At 44.6% G+C, this 24,206-nt stretch overlaps 1 protein-coding gene across 2 annotated transcripts in view; it reads left to right on the top strand.

Moving 5' to 3' along the window:
• Nucleotides 1-23,718, top strand: part of LOC120927562 (UDP-glucuronosyltransferase 3A1-like) — a 35,960-nt gene extending 12,242 nt beyond the window's left edge. For both annotated transcript variants that reach the window (XM_040338337.1, XM_040338329.1), the window contains 4 exons: nucleotides 5,846-6,380; nucleotides 14,563-14,794; nucleotides 17,910-18,129; nucleotides 23,434-23,718. In XM_040338337.1, coding sequence (XP_040194271.1) covers nucleotides 5,846-6,380; nucleotides 14,563-14,794; nucleotides 17,910-18,129; nucleotides 23,434-23,710 — 1,264 coding nt within the window. In that variant the 3' untranslated portion in view covers nucleotides 23,711-23,718. The remainder of the gene's footprint in view (nucleotides 1-5,845; nucleotides 6,381-14,562; nucleotides 14,795-17,909; nucleotides 18,130-23,433) is intronic.
• The last annotated feature ends 488 nt before the right edge of the window (nucleotides 23,719-24,206 follow it).

The raw sequence follows: 24,206 nt of genomic DNA, 5'->3' as shown, positions 1-24,206 counted from the left end.
TGCATATCTGTTTAAGAAATCTTCTATTTTCTGAAAAAAAAATACCCTCCAAATTTTCTTTTACAAAACGCAAACTCAAAATGTTTTGTTAAAGATGAGATGAGACTGTGTCAAGTAAATAGATACCAAATATGTCAAGCCACAAAAATACACACATCCACAAAAAAGTGGCAAATTACTGTCCTCAAAATTGTCCATAGGTGAGACTTTAAAAGCCTGTCATCATTTTAGGCCCCGTACTCACGACCAAACATGTCTGCTGAAACTGGTCGGCAGACCAATTTCAGCAGACATGTTCCGTCGTGTGTACAGCCGCGCGGACAGGATTCCAGCAAACAATTGTCTGACAGACCGTTTCTGAGCAGACAACTGTTTCCCGGACTTGCTTTAAAACAGTCCGCTGGAAACCTGTCCGCCCGGACATGTACCATGTGACTTCGACGCATGCGTGGAAGCATTTTCAAGGCAGGCCGCCCACGCCGGCGCGTCATTGTCGCGGCGACACCGCGTCATCGACGCGTCGACACCGCGGACACGCCCCGCGTATTGTTTACGCGCGGTCTTCTGTTCGATGGTGTGTATAGCCATCGAACAGAAGTCCCCGGGCAGGCCCCGGCCAGACATGTCCGATGGAAACGGTCTGCAGACCGTTTTCATCGGACATGTTTGGTCGTGAGTACTCGGCCTTAGAGTTAACAAGAAATGGTGACCTATGAATCTTTCCTTTCACTTCAGTGTGCACGGCAATACCCAGTGTGTGTTGGGCAATTGCCATTTACATACCCATGCGCCTCATCTGTGCTTGTTTGTGTTTGTTTGTATGTAATTACATTTTGTTTTTGTTTTTCATTTATTTTAATATATTAGAATTTTTTTTAAACAGTTTTGCTAAATGACATTGCTTGCACACAATAACTGACAAACACCATATGTAACAGCATATCTGAGGAGGCAGGTACTCTTTATAAAGGCATCATGGGTCAATTAGATCCCTGATCCCTTCTCCACGCCATGTCCAAAGAGGAAAGAGTACAAACTTTCCAGGATCTGCCATTTTTGCAGTTGGGGTCTGACATCTCTGAACTAGTGAGTGTTACTTGGGAGAAAAACTAGGCAATAAACTTGCCTTGGCCTCCCGCTTTTCTCCATCTCACCCATGAGTGTCCCAGTCTCCCACAAGACCTAGGATTCCAGAAGACAGAGTGCAAATTTCCCTGTGATCTAGTAAACACGTATTCTGTAAATGTTATTAATTGTGAAAAACATATTCTAAAACCCTAAAATTAGTGTAATAAAAGATAAGCAGCGCTGTAAACAATGTAAGATGAAATATCCGTTTTCACAGGTATTCAAAAATAATGCTAATGTCCATAAACATCATCATGTGATAAAAGTGAATATATGCACAATATCCAAAAAATATATATAAATGTGTTTAAATATAAATTAAATTTAAGTCCATAAAACACACATGAGCGTCCGCAGAACTTTTTTCAGAGGGGGGCAACATTTTAAGGTCTGGTCGTGTGATCTTACCTTTGTCAGTCAACAGCGGCTACAGGGGAGAAAGTGCTTGGCGATGGCTGATAAAGGCTAGGTTCACACTGCTGCGAATTCAAAATCGCGGTAAAATCGCGATTTTGCGGCTGTGATTTTGCCGCGATTTCGGCCGCGATTTAACAGACATCTGTGCAGTGTTCAATGTAAATCGCGGCCCGAAATCGCAAAAAGTAGTACAGGAACTACTTTTTGAAATCGGTGCAGCGGCGTCGCACTGATTAGGACAGTGCCATTGCCGACAATAGCCGGCAAATGCCGCCGATTTGAGATGCAATTTGACATGTGAAATCGCATCTCAAATCGTACCAAATCGTACCCAGTGTGAACCTGGGCAAAGCCTGGTGAGCAGATGTTACCCATAGATTCCCATGTTGTCTCCCCTGCATATGCTGCTGGATCACACAGGTGAGATAACATGGCCAGATTGGAACAGCCTGAAAATAGGTTAGTCCGCATAGGTGTTAGGGGTAAGGGGGCGGGGGAAGTTTTTAAGGCTAGCGCAAGCTGGAATTCTACTTTCAATCTACCCTCCTTATTGGTGGCTTGTGGCAGTTTTAAAGCAGAGCTCCACCCAAAAGGGGAAGCTCCACTTGTTTGCCCCCCCCCCCCCCCCCTTCCTCTGCCACATTTGGCATTTTTTTGGGGATAGAGTGTACCTGGATTTGCTGTGGCGATCTGAGCCACATGCAAAACCATGAAAAATATGCTGCGAGCGACCACAGCAAGTAAAGGTATAAATAAACATACAATTAAGTTACAGTCAATCAATTACAAAAAAAAAAAAAAAACTACACCTGCATGGTGCAGCATTGGCTCAAGCCAGTGGAGATTTTAAAATCTATATGGACACAATAGCATCTTTATGCTGTTATGCCCATATAGCTGCTTTTGTGCCCATATAGATGCTGGTGTGCACAATAGCAGTTATATGGGCACAATGGCATAACGATGATATTGTGTCCATATAACTCTTTGTGGCCATACAAATGCTACTGTCTCCTATTGTGCCCAGTGACACTGACCTTGCAGTGCTGCCAGCGTCGGGACAAGGTTATCTGGTGACCAGGGTGAAGATGCCAAAGTACGCTAAATTTGGACTGTCTTCAGTTAGCCTAAAATACAGATTTCTTGTAAAAAATTAACAGCTACATACAGAATGCCCAAAATGATTTATACTGAGCAAGAGAGAGATTTTTTAGACATTTGTAACTGACCTTAAATAATATGTAACTGATCACATGCTTGGTCAGAAATGATTTTTTTGCAGATGCTCACCTCCTTTGCAATCAAAACATGTAGCCTTTAAAATGTCCATTACAGATTTGTAATGAGCCTGGGAAGTAGTAGAATTGTCCTGGTCTGGGGTCTTATCAGAGTTGCTGGATACTGATAATTTAACAGTAATCTACAAACACTGATTACAGACAGACCATGGCACAGAAACAAGCTGAAACTAACCTAACCTGTTCTGCAAATATAAGTTGGCATTTCACCTGGCAGCTTCCATGGCTTGATTCAGGAACTTCTTAGCTGGCCTGTGGTGAGCTCTGGTGACTGCTGTGCTGGAAAGTGGCTGCTGAGTGAACGTTATCTTCCTGCTCTGCCCACCCTCACTGCTGCTCTCATACCTTCTCCAAATCCCCAAATCTCGCTACAAATCTAAGGGAGAACGTAGATTTTCGGTCCAAGGACCACGGCTCTGGAATGCTCTACCCACGACCATCCGCTTGGAAGAAAACCATCGGGTTTTTAGGAAAAAACTGAAGACCCACCTCTTCTGAAAGACCTGTACAACTCTGGAAGTCAGCGCCTTGAGGCGATTAAGTTCGCATTTGTTTGCGCTATATAAGTTTCTCACTCACTCACTCACTCATACCTCCCAACCGCCCCGGATTTCGCGGGAATGCCCCGCGGTCCCGCGAGCAGTGCTATTCGCGGTAAACCCCCCCCCCCCGCTTAACAACTCAACAACTCTGATCCGTGGCCCCCCCACCCGCTCAACAACTTTGATCCGCGCCCCCCCCCCCCCACTCAACAACTTTGATCCGCGGACCCCCCCCGCTCAACAACTTTGATCCGCGGACCCCGCTCAACAACTTCGTTTGGGGGGTATGCTCATTTGTCCCTCATTCTGAAGTTGAAAAGTTGCGAGGTATGCTGCTCTGACTGTGATCTCTCTGACTTGGACAGCAGTCAAGCCTGGGGGGGATCGTCCTTCTTGTCCTTCTCCTGTCTGGTACGGCTGCAGCTACAGAGAAGGAGGCACTCAGTTCAGTGTGCGGGCTGTATAAGAGTTCAGAACAAGGGGTAGTGTGACAGCTGGGCAAGATAAGATGCTGAAGAGCTTCTCCTGAGTGTTCTGAGCATAGTGCAGCTCGCATCTGGTGCCCCCTCTCCTCCACGCCGTGCCTGCAAGGACTGCTCACAAACATCACTGTCTGTGTGCAGACACCTTGCCGATTCCAGGGGGGTCACTTGACGCCCCTTGCCCATACCAGCAGACGCCCATGAAAACACATCAAGTAGGTTTGTGAAAAAATAATGATAATAGCTTCCAATCTTCCACCACACCCGGTGTCAGTGAATCCTCTCCCGTCAGATGCAAAACTCACCAACTCAAATTGCCTTACACTCTCGTGTTCGGCGTGTAAACGTGTACAAAAAGAACTCACTGGTAGGTATAGCAGATAATTCCAGTTCCAACCGATTCACTGCCAGAAAGCTCCGCATGTAAATAAAAGAAGTGCTCAAAATAGGGTGATACCGTAAAACCAGTTTAATAACACACTTGAATCTTCAAATATAGCACTCACATGAATCTCAAAAAAATAGAGCAATACACTGCACAGCAAACACTCTTTCAGAGATTAATCGAAAACCGAGTATATTGATCAATCCCATGACTTAGGGCCAGATCCACGTAGCGTGGCGCATTGTTGCGTCCGACGTAGCGTATCTCTGATACACTACGCCGCCGTAACTTACAGCGTATTTTCCTTATCCTGAAAGAATTTGCGCTGTAAGTTACGGCGGTGTAGTGTAACTTTGGCGGCGTAAGGGCGCGCAATTCAAATGGATGTGATGGGGGCGTGTTTTATGTTAATACGTCTTGACCCGACGTAAATTACGTTTTTTTTTTACGGCGCATGCGGGGGTATCCCAATGCGCATGCTCGAAATTAACCCGCAACAAGCCAATGCTTACAACGTGAACGTCATTCTACGCAAAGCCCTATTCGCGAACGACTTACGCAAACAACGTAACATTTTCAAAATTCGACCCGGGAACGACGTCCATACTTAACATAGGATACGCCGCATATAGCAGGGGTAACTATACGCCGAAAAAAGCCTTACGGAAACGACGTAAAATGCGCCGGCCGGACGTACGTTCGTGGATCGCCGTATCTAGCTAATTTGCATACTCGACGCGGAAACGCCACCTAGTAAATATGCACCTTAGATCCGACAGCGTACTAAGACGTACGCCAGTCGGATCTAGCCCAGCTTCAGGCGTATCTTGTTTTGTGGATATCAATAGATACGCCGTCGTAACTTCTTCGTGGATCTGCCCCTAAGTCTTTTATGACGAAACATGTCGGGGCGTGGCTGTGCGGCAACCATCTGAAGTGAACGTGTGACATATCAAGGCCGATCAAGGAAGCAGAGATCCAGGAAGGAACAGCGGGGAGGTGGTGAGCGATCAGTTGACACCTTGGGACACCTTGGGTCTGCTGTGACCAATATACTCGGTTTTCGGTTAATTAATATTTAAAGACATTTATATATATTTTTTGTATATTGTGCACATATTCACTTTTGTCACATGGTGATGTTTATGGACATTAGTATTATTTTTGAATACCTGTGAAAACGGATATTTCATCTTACATTGTTTACAGCGCTGCTTATATATATATATATTTTTTTTTTGTTCTTTCGATTTCAATAATTTTTATTGAGATTTATCAATAGGGTTACAGTAAGTTCATATTAATATAAATAACAGAAGCCCCAAGAGGCAGTTAGCGCTGCTTATATTTTATTACACTAATTTTAGGGTTTTAGAATATGTTTTCACAGTTTGATTTTGAAGTAGCCGCTTCACTCTTTTGCCAATTTGATTATCACTATTTGTTCATAAGCGCAGTGGTGGGAACACAGGAAGGGCGGATTTATCTTTGTTACCATTATTTACAAATGTTATTAATTGCTATTTTATATAAATATAGTTGTAATTTATGATCCATTCAACTAAGTAGGTGGAATAAACTTCTCTTTTTCAGTCAAGGAATTCAGTCTATCCTTACATTTTTGAAGGATCTGTCTTACCAGTGCAACATAACATTGCACCAGACAGAAATCTTAAACTTCTTGAAGGAGGAACATTATGACATTGCGGTGGTGGAGGCATTCAACCCTTGCACTTTTTTGGTCTCTGAAAAGCTGGGACTCCCTTTTATTGCTTTCTTTCCTGGGATGATGGCCAATGCTGATCGTGTAGGAATGCCGACTCCTCTGTCGTATATTCCATTGTTCCAGACGCAGCTTTCTGACCAGATGGATTTCTTTGGACGTTTAAAGAACACAATGATGTTTCTGGGTTCATTAGTAATCCAGAAAAAGATGGACTCGCTGTATGATGATGTCATCGAAGAGCATTTTCCTGCTGAGTCTAGACCAACTATAGCTGATCTTATCTTGAAAGCTGAGCTCTGGCTGTACAATATAGACTTCACCCTTGAGTATCCTCGTCCACTTCTGCCTCACGTTCAGTACATTGGGGGATTATTGGCCAAACCTGTAAAACCAATATCACAAGTGAGTATGACTGAATAACCTTTATCTTAATAAAACATGCTCAATAGATATTAAATTCTCATGCAAGCATTTTTTTATTGGTTTTGGATAGAGTGATAATGGGTCAGAGTATTTGGCAGGTTTTCATTGTTGGGTCAATTGAACAGAAAGAAGCAGACAAGGACATAAACTTGGGAGAAGCTCTTTCTTCACTTACTTCAGCCCCTGGCACTAACCGTAACTTACTGTCACTATAACCATAATCTTAACTACTTCCCCCAGTTCTACGGCGGCAGGTCGGCTCCCCTGCGCGAGAGCCTGTACAATAACACTGGCTCTCTCTGAGGCCACACGCACCCCCCGCGCGTCCGTGACTCCCGTGCGGGTGCCTGGCGGGCGCGATCGCCGCCGGGCACCCGCGATTGCTCGTTACAGAATGGGGACCGGGAGCTGTGTGTGTAAACACACAGCTCCCGGTCCTGTCAGGGGGAGAAATGCCTGACCGTCTGTTTATACAATGTATGAACAGCGATCAGTCATTTCCCCTAGTGAGGCCACCCCCCCTACAGTTAGAACCCACCCAGGAAACATACTTAATCCCTTCCCCGCCCCCTAGTGTTAACCCCTTCCCTGCCAGTGGCATTTTTATAGTAATCCAATGCATTTTTATAGCACTGATCGCTATAAAAATGCCAATGGTCCCAAAAATGTGTCAAAAGTGTCCGAAGTGTCCGCCATAATGTCGTAGTACCGAAAAAAAATCGCTGATCGCCGCCATTACTAGTAAAAAAAAATATTAATAAAAATGCCATAAAACTATCCCCTATTTTGTAAACGCTATAACTTTTGTGCAAACCAATCAATAAAGTTTATTGCGATTTTTTTATTTTTACGAAAAATATGTAGAAGAATACGTATCGGCCTAAACTGAGGGAAAAAAAATGTTTTTTTATAAATTTTTGGGGGATATTTATTATCGTAAAAAGTAAAAAATATTCATTTTTTTCAAAATTGTCGCTCTATTTTTGTTTATAGTGCAAAAACTAAAAATCCCAGAGGTGATCAAATACCACCAAAAGAAAGCTCTATTTGTGGGAAAAAAAGGACGCCAATTTTGTTTGGGAGCCACGTCGCACGACCGCACAATTGTCAGTTAAACCGACGCAGTGCCGAATCGCAAAAAGTGCTCTGGTCTTTGACCAGCAATATAGTCCGGGGGTTAAGTGGTTAAAGAGGTCAAAAATGCAATTTTATTTTTGTAAAATAACAAACGTGTTTACTTGCCTGCTCTGTGCAATGTTTTTTTTTCTTTTATTGTAAGAAATATAAAATATATATAACAGTAATAGCGCAATTAGCACTGGTAGCAGGGCTCAAGTCCTGCGGGAACGCGTGGGAACGGAGTTCCTGCACTTTTTTCACAGCAGGACTAGAGCAGTCGAGCCGCCCGAGCCAATCCTTCACTAAGCGGCGATGCCCAGCTCGAGTCACTGTCAGGGGCAGACGAACCTTAGTAATCCTTATGTTACTGGCAGCTTCCTGGATTCATCGGGTAGTGTGCGGGTATTCCGTCACTTCCTCGATGCCGCAATGTCTCCTGGGACCTTTTGTCATTGTTCCCAGGAGACATTGTGGAGGTCTGCCGTGAGTTATCGCGGGATTTAGAAAGAACTTGTTTAGAAAAAAAAACATGCGGTTTAGTAATTATGCATATGAGCGTATCATTTTTTTTTTTTTTTTGGTGGGGGAGTGGATCTTGGGTGGGAGTTCCCTCACTATTTTTCCCCAGGATTTGACCCTGACTGGTAGTAACACAAAAACATATAGAATCGCAAATGATCTCACGACTGTGAGAATATAGAGAATATGGAGTATAAAAAATAGAGTATAGAGAACATGGAGGCTAAAGGGGTTGTAAAGGTTCCCGTTTTTTCACCTTAATGCATCCTATGCATTAAAGCGGGGGTTCACCCTATGAACGGAATTATTTTATTTTTTTTCTACTACCATAAAATCAGGCATTGTAGCGCGAGCTACAGTATGCCTGTCCCGATTTTTTTACCCCCGTACTCACCTTGTACTCGTACATCGAAGATACCGGGGAATGGGCGTGCCTATGGAGACGGAGGATGATTGACAGCCGGCTCTGGCGCGTCACGCTTCTCCGGAAATAGCCGAAATAGGCTTGGCTCTTCACGGCGCCTGCGCATAGCCTGTGCGCAGGCGCCGTGAAGAGCCGAGACCTACTCCGGCTGTCTTCGGGGAGAGTGACGTGCCAGGGCCGGCCGTCAATCATCCTCCCTCTCCATAGGCACGCCCATTCCCCGCGGGAGCCGAAATCTACAATGTACGATTACAAGGTGAGTCCGGGGTTAAAAAAATCGGGACAGGCATACTGTAGCTCGCGCTACAATGCCTGTCTCGATGGTAAAATCATGTGGGTGAGGGTGAACTACCGCTTTAAGGTGAAAAAACCTTTGGCGATTACCACCCCCGTTTTACTTACCTGAGCCCTGAAAAGTCCCGCATTGCGAACGCGCTGGATCTATGCCAGGGGGTTCTCGGCTCATCATTGGATAGATTGATAGAAGCGCGTCATAAGTTGCTGTAGCAGTTTTGTCTGTGCTTTTGTAAAGTCATGTGAACAGTGGTTCAAAATAGCAATAACAGGATAGGGTTCTAAAGTTTGTTGAAATAATGTTGAGGCCATCTTGAATTAAATTTTAGCCTCTTAATAAAGAACGCATAATCTTGTTAGTAATAGTAGCATCATCCAAAAAATCAATGTTGAATAGAAATAGGGCTTTTAGGTCCCCAGAACCATAAAGACCAAAGGGAGGGGGGGGGGGCAACGGGTTCTAAAGTTTGTTGAAGTAATGTTGAGGCCATCTTGAATATTTCAGCAGAAAACAGCCTCTCAATCGGGCAAGTCCACCATATATGGACATGTGTGCCCGGCTCTTTACATCTAAAAAAGCACTTGGTGGGATAACCAGGTAAACATTTTGAGATTCTTGGGACCAAGTACCATCAGAGTAAAACCTTATAATTAGACTCCACTGCTAGCATATTTTGCGAAGAGGACTTAGTTGCTGTCCAGACTCCATCCCAGTCTTCCTGCTCCAACTGTACCTTGAGATCGGAGGCCCATTTGGAGACATAAGAGGGTAGCAGAGGGGGTGGGGGTTGTGAGTTAGGATGAGAGTAAAGTTTAGTGATAAGGCCTGGGGCATGTGGGTCTGAATTACAAATACCTTCAAAGAGAGACAAACTGGAAAGGGATGAGCATGAGCGGGTGTACGTAGCAAAGAAATGGAATAGCTGAAAGAATTCCCTTGGGGTAAACTAGCATGCTCTTGGAGAACTGGAGAAGCTTTTAGCATTGAGTCAGTGGACAAGTCAAGTAGTCGGGTTAAGTTCAGAGAATGCCATAACCTAAATGAAGCTGGGTCGGAGTAGGCAGGATAGAAGGCTGGGTGGCAATAGAACGAAACTAATGGGCGATGGGGAGAGATTAACTGTGCAATAGTTTTGCACAAAGCATCCCCATACTTCCTCTTTTGGGGTCCCCCACTGGCACCCTTGGCTCCTCCTCTTCTTGATGTAGGACCGTGGTATTATGCTGTTGAAAAGTCATAAAATGAAAATAACCAGACTGGTCCATGTTTCCTCTAATGCAGGCCATACATTATGCAATTTTCTTTCCCTTAACCACAGTCAGTGTTGACAGGGGAATCCCTCCCTCAGCACTAGTTTGTTCTGCCGGTGGGGAGCACAGGGAGCCTTCTCCACCGGCAGACTACAATGATAAACAAAACCAAAAAAAAAACAGGCCGGTTGTACTGATGTTAATCAGTAAGTTCAACCAGCCCGCCCATAGAGGGATTAAAATTCGTTCTGCTGACCCGGCCGAATTTTGATCCCTCTATGGCCATGTTTTCAATGCAAAAGACATGCTATAAGTTGTATTCTAGATGGTACTGGATCCCAGCCAGGCTGGCCTTAATTCCTTGTCTTCCAAGATACAGTGGCCCAGATTGAAGAAGCGGTTGCGCGGCGCAAGTGCTTACTTGCTCCGGTGTAACGAGTGCTCCTGATTCAGGAACCTCGTTACACCGACTGCAGCCTAGGATATGACAGGCATAAGCCTCCTTATGCCTTCATATCTTTGGCTGCATTCTTGCGTTGGCCGCTAGGGGGCGCGGCCATTGTGATCTGTGTATAGTATGCAAATTGCATACTAACACCGATTCACAAAAGTTGCGCGGGCCCTGCGCACGCAAGGTACGGAGTTTCCGTACGGCGACTTTAGCATAAGGCTGCTCCTACTCATAGTAGGCGCAGCCAATGCTAAAGTATAGCCACCCTTCCCGCTCGTGAAATTTGAATTTCACGTCGTTTACGTAAGTGATTCGTGAATGGCGCCGGACGCCATTCACGTTCACTTAGAAGCAAATGACGTCCTTGCGACGTCATTTGCCGCAATGCATGTCGGGAAAGTTTCCCGACGGAGCATGCGCTGTTCGCTATGCGCGGGAGCGCGCCTAATTTAAATGATTCCCGCCCCCGGCAGGATCATTTACATTAGGCGCCATTATGCAGGGCAAATTAGCATAGCGCCCGCGCAATTTACGGAGCTACTGCTCCATGAATCGCGGGCAAATCGAAATATTTGCGTGGGCGCAGAGCAAAAATCGTTGCCCTTTGCCCACGCAAATATTGCGCGGCTCTACCTGAATCTGGGCCAGTATGTTTATAAAAGGCCTTGTAGTGAAGGGGTTAAAGCAAGCTCACAGCTGCTTTTAGCTCCACCCCTCACACCCCTCCACATGTATGTAAATGGCAATGGTACCACACATGTAAGGTACCACCAGAAGCTTTGCAGTGAGAGAAATAATTCTGGGCCATAATGTACAGTTCACTCTAAGGCCCTGTACACATGATCGAACATGTCTGCTGAAACTGGTCCGCAGACCAGTTTCAGCGGACAGATCCGACCGTGTGTACAGCCTAGCAGACAGGTTTCAAGCAGACAAAAGTTTTAAAGCATGCTTTAAAACTTATCTGCTGGAAACCCATCCGTCCGACATGTCCGCTGGTTAGTACGCTTAACCAGCGGACCGAAATCTCCCGCATGCGCCGAATGGATTCGACGCATGCGTGGAAGCATTTTACTTCCTGGTTTGCGGACGTGGCGGCGTCAACGTCATCGCGCTGTTTGTCTGCAGGGATTTTGGTTTGATGGTGTGTACAACCAAAATCTCCTAGCAGAAATGTCAGATGAAAACGGTCCACGGAACGTTTTTATCGGACATGTTCGAGAGTGAGTACAGGGCCTAATGTGATCATCAGAAAAGGCTTTTAAAGCATTGTCTATGGACAATTTTAGGGTATCATAGTTCTTTGCTGTTTTATGGATGCATGCAATTTTAAGGCTTGGTATGCTGGGTATCTATTCACTTGATGCAACACCACATTTTATTATTTACCAACAAATAAATTGTATAATATACCAACCAATTTGGTATTTTATTGTATTTGTGTGCATTTAAACTTATTTTAGTGTATTTTATGAAAATATAATGTACGTTGGATAACGAGTTGCTCAAATATTGTGCTACATAAAAAAATTACAACTGCCACCATTTTATTCTTTATGGCCTCTGCTTTCATAATATATATAAATATATATATATAGTTTGGGGGTTTAAAGCAATTTTTTGGCAAAATGCAGATTTTTACATAGGTACAAAAAATAAAATAATTGCCTGGTAGACAAGTGGTTAAATGTATGTGTGACTAGACCCTTTGCTCGCTCGATTCTGCTCTCCCGACACTCCTCTGCTACTATTGAGTCAGCTTGCAGATTGCAACGTCTGATGGTCCAGTCATCCAAGGTTCCGGGATCCGAATTACAGCTATGTGCCATTCGGACCCATTAAGAACACACACCAGGCAGGCTGTATGTAAGTTCAAACATGACTCTCTTTAATGCCAGCATTCAGCTGGTTATATACAGTTTACAAGCTAATCATCAATCAAAGAACAATGAAATCTCCACCCCCTTTTCACACACTTCCATACAGATTATAGGTAGACACTCTGGTGCCGACCCTGACAAGACACATTTCTTTAGATAATGACTTCAGTGAAGTTAATTACTAATTGTAACAGAATACAGAATAACAGAACAACAATGAAGTAATCAGAATAATTAACCTGAGCCAATTATCTAATCATTTAGCCTGACGAGGTGAATAGGCGTCTCGTCTGCAATTCCCCACGATACAATACAAATACTCTTAAGGTCTTCCTCACACACACAATAGATCAATTACCTTTAGAATAGAGAGCTGGCTGGTGGTGGAACATTAGCATTTCAACAGTCTGTTATGCAGAGGAATGAGTCACTCTGGCCCACATGAAATCGCCTGTAATATGTCCCATCTCATGTAATATATGAATTATGATTTATTAGCAACCCTCTCCTGTGTAACAGATGTCAAGTAGAAACACTTTAGCATCCCAAGGTCCATGACAGTATGCAAATGCTGTGGCTTGGAACTGACATTTCTTTACTTTTGGTGGAAGAATCCTTTAATTTGACCTTTTTTGTTCCACTGTATGTACTATTATGAACTTCTACTTACAGCTCCAGGTTCCAAAAATCTGTTAACTTCGCTATTACTAAGAATTATAATGAGGGTTACGGTGTATTTCCACTTTTGCAGTCAAATTGGAGAAAACACCACTATATATGTTCTTATTCACACGGCATGCCTTAAAAATAGTTTTTTTGAAATATTTCTTACCTTTTTAGATGCTTCTCAGGAGGAGGTGTCATGGCTGACTGCAAGGTGTTTTGAACAATTGTAGTGTTAGCCTGTCCCAAGTCTATCCTTGTAATTTACAATGTAAGAGGCCCAGGCCCGGATTCACATACATTGGCGCATATTTATGCTGGCGTAGCGTATCTAATATACGCTACGCTGACGCAGCGCAGAGAGGCACGCACCGATCTCACAAAGCCTCCGCTGGCCAAACTGCGATGGGTTTCCTCGGCGTAAGCCGTTGTAGGTGGAAGTGGGCGTGAGCCATGCTAATGAGGCGTGACCCCATGTAAATGATGGGCCGAGCGCCATACAAGTGCTTAAAAAGAACGGCGCATGTGCCGTCCCGTGGATGCATCCCAGTGCGCATGCTCAGAATCACGTCGGAACTACTCCCTAAGATACGTCGAATCACTGCCTACGACGTGAACGTAACCTACGCCTAGCCATATTCACGTACTACGTAACCGACGTAAAATACGACGGCTGTGTTCCCTGGTCCATACCTTAGCATGAGTTGCGCCTCATATATGGGGAATAACTTTACGCCAGACGTACAACTTACGCAAAACTTACGCAAACCGCCCAGCGTAAATATGCGCCCACGATACGACGGCGTAGGCAAGTTACGTCGGTCGTAGGAAGCCTATTTTTAGGCGTATCTCAGATTGTGGTCACGGCGCATAGATACGACGGGGCATAGTTATACTTACGCGGCGTATCTCGAGATACGTCGGCGTAAGTGCTTTGTGAATCCGGGCCCCAGTCTTTACACCTTTTAACCCTTTGTTAGGACAAATATAAAGTAGGTGTTGTCTCAATTTGGCTGCAAAAGTGGACATAAACGTAAATGCACAGAAGGGTTTCTGTGTGTACGACTGTAGGTAGGCTCCATCGGACATTTGCTGTCGGCATTTCCGACAAGAAATCTTTTTTGAGAGCTGGTTCTCAAATTTTCCGACAGCAAAAGTTCTTGTTGGAAATTCGGATTGTCTGTATGCAATTCCGACGCACAAAAATACTACGCATGCTCAGAATCAATTTGACGCATGCTCGGAATCATTGAACTTAATTTTTTGTGGCTCGTCGTAGTGTTGTACATGACCACGCGGTTCGGAATTTCCAACAACATTTGTGTGACTGTGTGTATGCAAGACGAGTTTCAGCTGAAAAAAATCCATGGTTTTGTTGTTGGAATTTCCGATCGTGTACGCGACATTAGTATGATCTTGTGATATCTAATGCTTTGCAGCCATTATACAGTTGTTCATGGAATTGTGGTGTGTACTTTGTGCCTTGTACTGTTTATCTGTTCTGTTAGCAATTCAATAGATATTATATAAAAAGCCATATGTTTATTTTATTATATTCAGGAACTGGAAGACTTTATTTCTGAGTCCGGAGATGCTGGGTTCATTGTGGTGACGCTGGGATCGATGTTGTCCTCAGTCCCTCTAGTGGAATTCATGAAGGAGATGAATGGTGGATTTGCTAAGATTCAGCAGAAGGTGATCTGGAGGTATCAGAGGTCAAAATGGCCACAAGATGTGGAAATTCCTCCAAATGTGAAAATCATGGACTGGTTGTCGCAGAACGATTTACTGGGTAAAAATCTTTTCCTATTTAGCTGGAAGTAGCAATGTATAGTAAAAATGGTTACTGTAATGCTAGTTATTGCCTGCACTTCCTTTCCTTTAAATTGGGGTTCTTGTTGTACCTTCTACATCCTTCCCTCCATTTTGTTGCCCTAAACCTGCTCTCGCTTGCTTCACCTTGATTTTGCCCTCCCTTTCCTAATCAACTCTGTTCTTTCATCAAACAAACGAAAAAAGAACAACATCAATTGCCGCCACTGTGCCCATCAATTGCCGCCACTGTGCCCATCAATAGCCGCCACTGTGCCCATCAAACGCAGCCACTGTGTCATAAAATTGTCGCCACTGTTTCATGCCATCAAACGCAGCCACTGTGCCATGCCATCAAACGCAGCCACTGTGCCCATCAATCGCCGCCACTGTGCCCATCAATCGCCGCCACTGTGCCTATCAAACGCAGCCACTGTGCCCATCAAACGCAGCCACTGTGCCATAAAATTGTCACCACTGTTTCATGTCATCAATTGTCGCCACTGTGCCATGCCATCAAACGCAGCCACTGTGCCATGCCATCAATTGTCGCCACTGTGCCATGCCATTAATTGTCACCAGTGTGCCATGCCATCAGTTGTCGCCACTGTGCCATGCCATTGTCGCCACTGTGCCCATCAATTGTCGCCACTGTGCCATGCCAAACGCAGCCACTGTGCCATCAATTGTCACCACTGTGCCATACCAAACGCAGCCACTGTGCCATGCCATTGTCGCCACTGTGCCCATCAATTGTCGCCACTGTGCCATGCCAAACGCAGCCACTGTGCCATGCAATTGTCGCCACTGTGCCATTCCAAACGCAGCCACTGTGCCATGCCATTGTCGCCACTGTGCCATGCCAAACACAGCCACTGTGCCATGCCACTGTTGCCACTGTGCCCATTAATTGCCGCCAGTTTGCCCCTAAAATGCTGCCAGATTGCCCCAAAATACCACAAGATTGCCCCACCTGCCCGGCACTTACCTTGCTCGGTCAGCCATCCTCCTCCACGATCCCTCGAAGTCTTCTCCCGCCCTCGATGTCGCTTCAGCCAATCAGGTTACTGGTAACCAGATCCGCTGATTGGCTGAGATGCGTGTCAGTGTTAACCAGGGAACGCACACCCCGTGCAGCCCCTGGTTAACTATTTGGAAGCCGATTACAGCCCTCAGGCCTCTGGCTCTCATAGACACTTCCGCGGCCAAGCAGCTGCCGTTGTTCAGATGGCCGGCGCTCGCCAGGGGGCCGGCCATCTGAATAGTGGGCGGCAACGGCGACAATACATAGATTCATGCAATGCATGAATCTATGTATTGTTTTCAGTGGCGGTGCAGGAGCGAGAGGGGGCGGCGCTCCTGCGCCCTCTGTGGACGCACCGCCACTGTATAGCGCCAACAGTGAAAATGCAGACTCCATGAGCTGTGGACTGCTTCAGCAGTATGTGTCGCCTACTCCTTAAAGTGGTTGTATTGTCTGCTTGGTTATGTTTACCTACAGGTAAGCCAATAATAAGGCTTACCTGTAGGTAAAATTAATATCTCCGAGACCAGCATGGTTTAGGAGATATTCTTCTTTCATGCAGCCGCTGACGTCAGTTTTTTTTTTCCAACAGTTTACTACCACTTTAAGCACCCTAGGATGTCGTCTCTTCTTTCTATACCGTGGCCTAGCCCTGCTCTGTCCTCCCTTCTTCACCTTGATTTTGTCCTTCCTTCCTCTCTAACAACTTCAATCTCCCTTTTCCTACCCTAACTCTATCCTCACTTCTTCTATGTTAACACTGTCTTCCATTCCGCCCACCCTAACTTTGTCTTCTCTTCCTCTACCTAAACTCTGTCTTCTTTTCCTCCATCCCAACTCTGACCTCCTTTTGACCACCCTAACTCTGTCCTACCTTTTGACCACCCTAACTCTGTCCTACCTTTTGACCACCCTAACTCTGTCCTACCTTTCCCCACCCTAACTCTGTCCTACCTTTCCCCACCCTAACTCTGTCCTACCTTTCCCCACCCTAACTCTGTCCTACCTTTCCCCACCCTAACTCTGTCCTACCTTTCCCCACCCTAACTCTGTCCTACCTTTCCCCACCCTAACTCTGTCCTACCTTTCCCCACCCTAACTCTGTCCTACCTTTCCCCACCCTAACTCTGTCCTACCTTTCCCCATCCTAACTCTGTCCTTCTTTCCCCACCCTAACTCTGTCCTACCTTTCCCCACCCTAACTCTGTCCTACCTTTCCCCACCCTAACTCTGTCCTACCTTTCCCCACCCTAACTCTGTCCTACCTTTCCCCACCCTAACTCTGTCCTACCTTTCCCCACCCTAACTCTGTCCTACCTTTCCCCACCCTAACTCTGTCCTACCTTTCCCCACCCTAACTCTGTCCTACCTTTCCCCACCCTAACTCTGTCCTACCTTTCCCCACCCTAACTCTGTCCTACCTTTCTCCACCCTAACTCTGTCCTACCTTTCCCCACCTTAACTCTGTCCTACCTTTCCCCACCTTAACTCTGTCCTACCTTTCCCCACCCTAACTCTGTCCTACCTTTCCCCACCCTAACTCTGTCCTACCTTTCTCCACCCTAACTCTGTCCTACCTTTCCCCACCCTAACTCTGTCCTACCTTTCTCCACCCTAACTCTGTCCTACCTTTCCCCACCCTAACTCTGTCCTACTTTTCCCCACCCTAACTCTGTCCTTCCTTCCCCTACCTTAAATCTGTCTTCCCTTCTGCCACCCCAAAGATGATCATAGATGATTAGTTCTTCTCTGTTCAAACATATTCCTCCATCCACTGATCAATGGCCGCAGCCCTTGATCGAAAAAAGTTTTACATCGTGCCCCGTTGACAGACATTGATTCAACAACTGGCTTCTGTTGAGCTAGGACTTCCACACAGCGATCAACTTTCGGCTGGTCACTGCCAACTTTTGATCCCTGTATGAACAGCTTTATTCTGTTCTACCTTCTCCTGCTTCATATCTGCCCTCTCTTCCCTACCCTAACTCAGTCCTTCCTACCCCTCTCTTCTCCCCACTACGCTTTCCTCTTCTAGTCTGACTCTTTATTTTTATTGTCTTTGCAATTCCAGGGCACCCCAAAGTTCGTCTTCTGGTGACACATGGAGGAATGAACAGTTTGATGGAAGCTGTGTACCATGGTGTTCCTGTTCTTGGGATTCCACTTTTTGGGGATCAGCATGAAAATATGGCCAGAGTAAAATACCGTGAAATGGGAACCTATATTCCACCCGAGCAACTTAAAGCTGAAAACTTTGCCAGCACTATTCAACACATCATAGAAAATAAAAGGTAATTGTTGGCAATGTAATATTGGGAAGACCGAGGGGGTGAGTTGAGGAGTGGAGAGATAGATCTGGGTATCGTCGGCATAGAGGTGGTATTGGAAGCCATGGGAGGTTAACAACTGGCCCAGGGAAGAGGTATACAGTGAGCGTAGGAGGAACCAGACTCATGGGACCAAACCCAAACCCTACTAACACTTTACAGGATCCAGCTGTTTTCCAAAAGATCATGCAACAATGTTTAGCTGGTCATAGACAGGTACAGTTGTATTCAAAATTATTCAACCCCCCACTGAAATTGATTTTTTTGGCCAGTTTGACATTGATTTTGATCATTCAGTCATCCTGCTTACAATTAAATCAAAGAGACACGTGTAGGTCAGACAAATATAACATAACATTTATAATGAAATAACCACAAATGTCTTTTCTGTGCTCACATCATTATCAGTTTTATTCAACCCCCAATTGACATTCAATCTTAGTACTTAGTACAACATCCTTTTACAGTTATAACAGCTTTTAAACCTGAAGCATAGCTTGACACAAGTGTCTTGCAGCGATCTACGGGTATCTTCGCCCATTCGTCATGGGCAAAAGCCTCCAGTTCAGTCACATTCTTAGGCTTGCGCACTGCAACTGCTTTCTTTAAGTCCCACCAGAGGTTCTCAATCGGATTTAAGTCTGGTGACTGCGATGGCCACTCCAAAATGTTCCAGCCTTTAATCTGCAACCATGCTCTAGTGGACTTGGAGGTATGCTTGGAATCATTGTCCTGTTGAAAGGTCCAACGTCTCCCAAGCCTCAGGTTTGTGACAGACTGCATCACATTGTCATCCAATATCTCCTGGTACTGAAGAGAATTCATGCACACTCTGAAGCTTCCCTGTACCTGCAGAAGCAAAACAGCCCCAAAGCATGATTGACCCCCCGCCATGCTTCACAGTAGGCAAGGTGCTCTTTTCATCATAGGCCTTGTTCTTCCTCCTCCAAACATAGCGTTGATCCATGGGCCCACACAGTTCTAATTTTGTTTCATCAGTCCACAGAACACAATCCCAAAACGTGTGTGGTTTGTCCACATGATTTTTGCATACTGCAGTCGACTCTTCTCATTCTTTGGAGACAGCAAGGGGGTGCGCCTGGGAGTTCTGGCATGGAGGCCTTCATTACGCAGTGTGCGCCGTATTGTCTGAGCAGAAACTTCAGTACCCACATCTGACAAATCTTTTCTCAGTTCCTCAGCAGTCACACAGGGACTTTTCTCCACTCTACGCTTCAGGTAGCACACAGCAGTCGAAGTCAGCATCTTTCTGCCACGACCAGGTAGCGTTTCAACAGTGCCCTTTGCCTTAAATTTGCGAATGATGCTTCTTATGGTGTCTCTTGGTATGTTTAACATCTTTGCAATCTTCTTATAGCCATTGCCCTTCCTGTGAAGAGTAATCACCTCTTCTCTTGTCTTCCTGGACCATTCTCTTGACTTCACCATGTTTGTAACCACACCAATAAATGTCTAGAAGGAGCTGAGTATCACAGTCATTTTAAAGCTGCCTGATTGGTGCTTATAAGGCTTTATTGCTGCTCCCTTACATCAACAGGTGTTTTCAATACCTGATTGAAAACACTTCAATGAACCTCTGTTCTTCAGAGTGGTAGTCTTTAAGGGGTTGAATAATTGTGTAAATGAAGAATTCACAAAATAAACATTTACTACTGTATTACAAAACCAATTGATGTCATTTTAGTTGCATATGGTTCTTTAAGAAGTCCTTGTAGGATTTCATTCTGAATACAATTACAAATGTACACTAAATTTCCTAAAACCCTTTACAGCATTGGGGGGTTGAATAATTTTGAACAAAACTGTAGTTGGCTGAATTGACCACTACTTTCACTCCCTTCCTGCCCAGATGAATTTTTTCAGCTTTCAGCGCTATCGCACTTTGACACTGCAACACATGCAACACTGTACTCACATGAAAATTTTATTATTTTTCTAGATAGAGCTTTCTTTTGGTGGTATTTAACCACATTTTTATATATATATTTTGCTAAACAAATGAAAAAAGACTACAAATGTAGATTTTTTTTTTTTTTTTTTATAAAATTTAGCAAACAAGTAATTTTTCCCCTTCACTGATGTGCGCTGATAAGGCTGCACTGATGGGCGCTTATGAGGAAGCAACGATGCGCACTTATGAAGAGGCATTGATGAGGCTGCCCTAATAGGCGGCACTGTTAAGCTGCACTAATGAGGAGGCACTGATGAGACGGCATTGATAGGCAGCACTAATGAGGTGTCACTGATGGGGAGAACTGATTGGCACTGTTGGGGCTGCACTGATAATCGGGATGCTGTTGATCAGTGCTCTGATTATAAATGCCCTGTCACACTTTCCGATTACCGGCTCTCCTCTCCTTATGCTGTGACAGCGCGATAACAAATAAGCAATAAATGATAACAAGCAAGTTTGTTTTATTGGACACAGCTGATCACATGGTAAAGGGCCGCTCTGATTGACCCTTTACCCCAATCTGTGATCAGCTGTGTGCATGGACGCCCCTTCCAAAACTGGGTGGTTAAAAAAGACTTCACTAGTCACAGATTTCTCCAGTCACACAAACGAGGTGCATGGAGGAATCCTCGGAGAAACCTTGTACTTACCAATATCAGAATACACCATAGGCGTGCGCACAGGGTGTGCCAGGTGTGCCCAGGCACACCCTAATCGCCCTGTGCAGCACTGATTCCCCCTACTGCCCTGGCTCCCATCTTTCCTCTTGCAGCACTGCCAGCTTGAGTCTTCTCTCCTATTGGCTATTGCTGCTGGGATGTTTTAGGAGTAGGGAAGGGGCCAGTAAATACGTAATTTGCAGCCCCCTTCCCTTTCTGAATGAACACCACGAACGATCGGTAGTGTGTGTTTGGCTTTGGGGTGCACACCCTAATGCAATAGGCTGCGCACACCTATGGAATACACTGATAAGTGCCTGCAGCTGATCAACAAAAGTTTTATAGCATGCTCCTTGGACAGAAATCTTTCAAGCAATCGATTTCTGTTGAGCAAGGCCTGCAATACACCGATCAAGGTTTGGCTAGTCCCTGCAGAATTTTGAAAAGTTTATGGCCAGCTTTAAGCTGGCCATACTCCATACAATTTTCTTATTCAATTTCCTTTAGATTTACCTTCAACTGTGTAGTAGAAGGGCTTGCCGGATTACACACAAATTGAAAGTGTTTGGACTTGACCTCATATTATATGGTTTTGGTAAATCTAAAGGAAATCTATAGAAGAAAATTGTATAATGTATGACCAGCATTACTTTTGCATGACTGTCTATGATGGCTGGTTGCTGAGTGAACAGTCCTGCTGGCTGAATAAGTAAACCTGTTAATTACTCATCCCTGAAGGTCATTAAATCAAAATCTGGCCATTCACTAGTAGACTTTGGAACTTTCACAAATATTTTCAGCACATTTGATGATATAACAAAAAATGTTGTTTGCTTTTAACATTTGATTTTGGAATGAATGGACTTTACAAAACAAAAACCAAATACACTGTTAAGCCTTGCACACATGGCCGGGTTTCCCGACGGGAAAACTGCGAGACTGCATCGCTTTAACTGACTGCACTGCAGGCACTGCATCGCTTTACTGACAATTGCGCGGTCATGCGACGTGACTCCCAAACAAAATTGGTGTCCTTTTTTTCCCACAAATAGAGCTTTCTTTTGGTGGTGTTTGATCACCTCTGCGGTTTTTAGTTTTAGCGCTATAAACAAAAATAGAGCGACAATTTTGAAAAAATATGAATATTTTGTACTTTTTTCTATAATAAATATCCCCCCAAAATATATATATAAAAAAAAAGATTTTTCCTCAGTTTAGGCCCATACGTATTCTTCTACATATTTTTTGTTAAAAAAGTCGCAATAAGCGTTTATTGATTGGTTTGCGTAAAAGTTATAGCGTTTACAAAATAGGGGATAGTTTTATGGCATTTTTATTAATATATTTTTTTTACTAGTAATGGCGGCGATCAACGATTTTTATCGGTACTGCGTCATTATGGCAGACACTTCGGACACTTTTGACACATTTTTGGGACCATTGCCATTTTTATAGCGATCAGTGCTATAAAAATGCATTGATTACTATAAAAATGCCACTGGCAGGGAAGGGGTTAACACTAGGGGGCGAGGAAGGGGTTAAGTATTTTCCCTGGGTGTGTTCTAACTGAAGGGGGGGTGGATTGACTTGGGGAAATGACTGATCGCTGTTCATACATTGTATGAACAGACGATCAGGCATTTCTCCCCCTGACAGGACCGGGAGCTGTGTGTTTACACTCACAGCTCCCGGTTCTTGCTCTGTAACAAGCGATCACGGGTGCCCGGCGGCCGGAGGTGATCGCGCCCGCCGAGCACACGCGACGGCGTCAGGGGGGAGCGGAGGGCGCGCGCGCCGCTATTGGCTGAACGGCGAGATGACGAAGTGTCCCCCCACGGCCACCAAGTCTGTCTCCTGTTCCTGCTGCCGATGTACACAGTGAGAGGGGAGAGCCAGTACATGTGGAACCCTTCAGGTATAACACTTCCCATCTCAGCTGTGACAGGAGTTATAGCACAGTGCTAGGACTCCTGTTTTGGAGGTGACAGGGTCAATAAAGAGAACATGTCACCTCCAATTGCTATCACACAGGGAATTGTTTTCTCCTGTGTGATAGCAAAAAAGTTAGGTAAAAAAAAATTGCTAAAAAAATGAATAAATAATAAGAAATAATAATTTAATTAATAAAATAAAAAAGTAATTAAAAAGTAAATAATAAGAAAAATAATAAGAAAATTATACAAAAAAAAAAAAAAGTAAGCGACAAGCTAAAAAAATAAATAAAAAAAAAGTGATTAAAAAAAAAATTATTTGAACTAACCGTGCCGCCCCTGCCATCCGGTTGCCGTTCCCTGTTGATTTGGGGGGGGGGGGTGGGTTCGGTTGGCGGGGAGGGGGTGCATTGCGGAACCTGGCCTTGAGGCGGCAGGGAGAGCAAATCCAGCCCTGAATATATATGTAAAGTTCTGTGTAAATTGACAGTGCTATATAAGTACCTAAAATAATAATAGTGTGATATTATGATTATTCAAAGTTGTGCTATACAGAGAGTCCACTTATGTGGTTAGGGGACAGCAGGAGGAAAATGTTACTTTAGAAAACTTGCTTTATTTCCCTTGGCTCTGTTGTAAAATTACTCAGATCAACTAAAATCTTTGCCCCTGATCCTGCTTGTATTTCATTATGTGTTTACAGCTACAAGACATCAGCAATGAAGCTACAAGCTATTAGGAGGTCACAGCCCTTTCCTCCAGACCAGCAATTACTCAGATGGGTGGAGCACATCATCCAATCGGGTGGAGGCAGTCATCTTCATCCCTATTCTTACAAACTGCCCTGGTATCAGTATTGGCTGCTGGATGTCATCCTTTTCCTCTTCATCATCCTCACTGTGGCCACCTACCTCATTGTGACACTATTCAGGTCTCTCATTAGGAAATGTTGTTCTCCAAAAAAATTAAAGAGGAACTAATAATCGAAGACTCCAATTTTTTACTTAACCACTTCAGTACAAAAGAATAGTGATAAGTTTGAAAAAAACACAATGGGCCAGATCCACAAAGAAGTTACGCCGCGTAATTTCTAGGATGCTCCGGCGTATCTTTTTTCTGTATTCAGAAAACAAGATACGCCGGAATTTTTCTAAGATCCGACTGGCGTAAGCCTCTTACGCCGTTGTATCTTAGTTGCATATTTACGCTGGCCGCTAGGTGGCGCTTCCGTAGATTTACACGAGGAATATGCAAATTGGGTAGATACGCCGATCCACAAACGTCCGCCCGGCGCTTTTTTTTTTACGCCGTTTATGTTAGGCTTTTTCCGGTGTAAAGTTACCCCGCTATATGAGGCGTATGCAATGTTAAGTCTGGACGTCGGGCCACCGTCAATTTTTTTACGTTTTACGTAGTTTGTGTAAGTCGTTCGCGAATATGGCTGTGCGTAAGTTACATTCACGTCCAAAGCATTGA

The sequence above is a fragment of the Rana temporaria genome, chromosome 1 (genome assembly GCF_905171775.1).
Source record: "Rana temporaria chromosome 1, aRanTem1.1, whole genome shotgun sequence".
NCBI lineage: Eukaryota > Metazoa > Chordata > Amphibia > Anura > Ranidae > Rana > Rana temporaria.
Note: the sequence above shows the minus strand (reverse complement) of the source record. Positions and strands in the feature narration are given on the sequence as shown.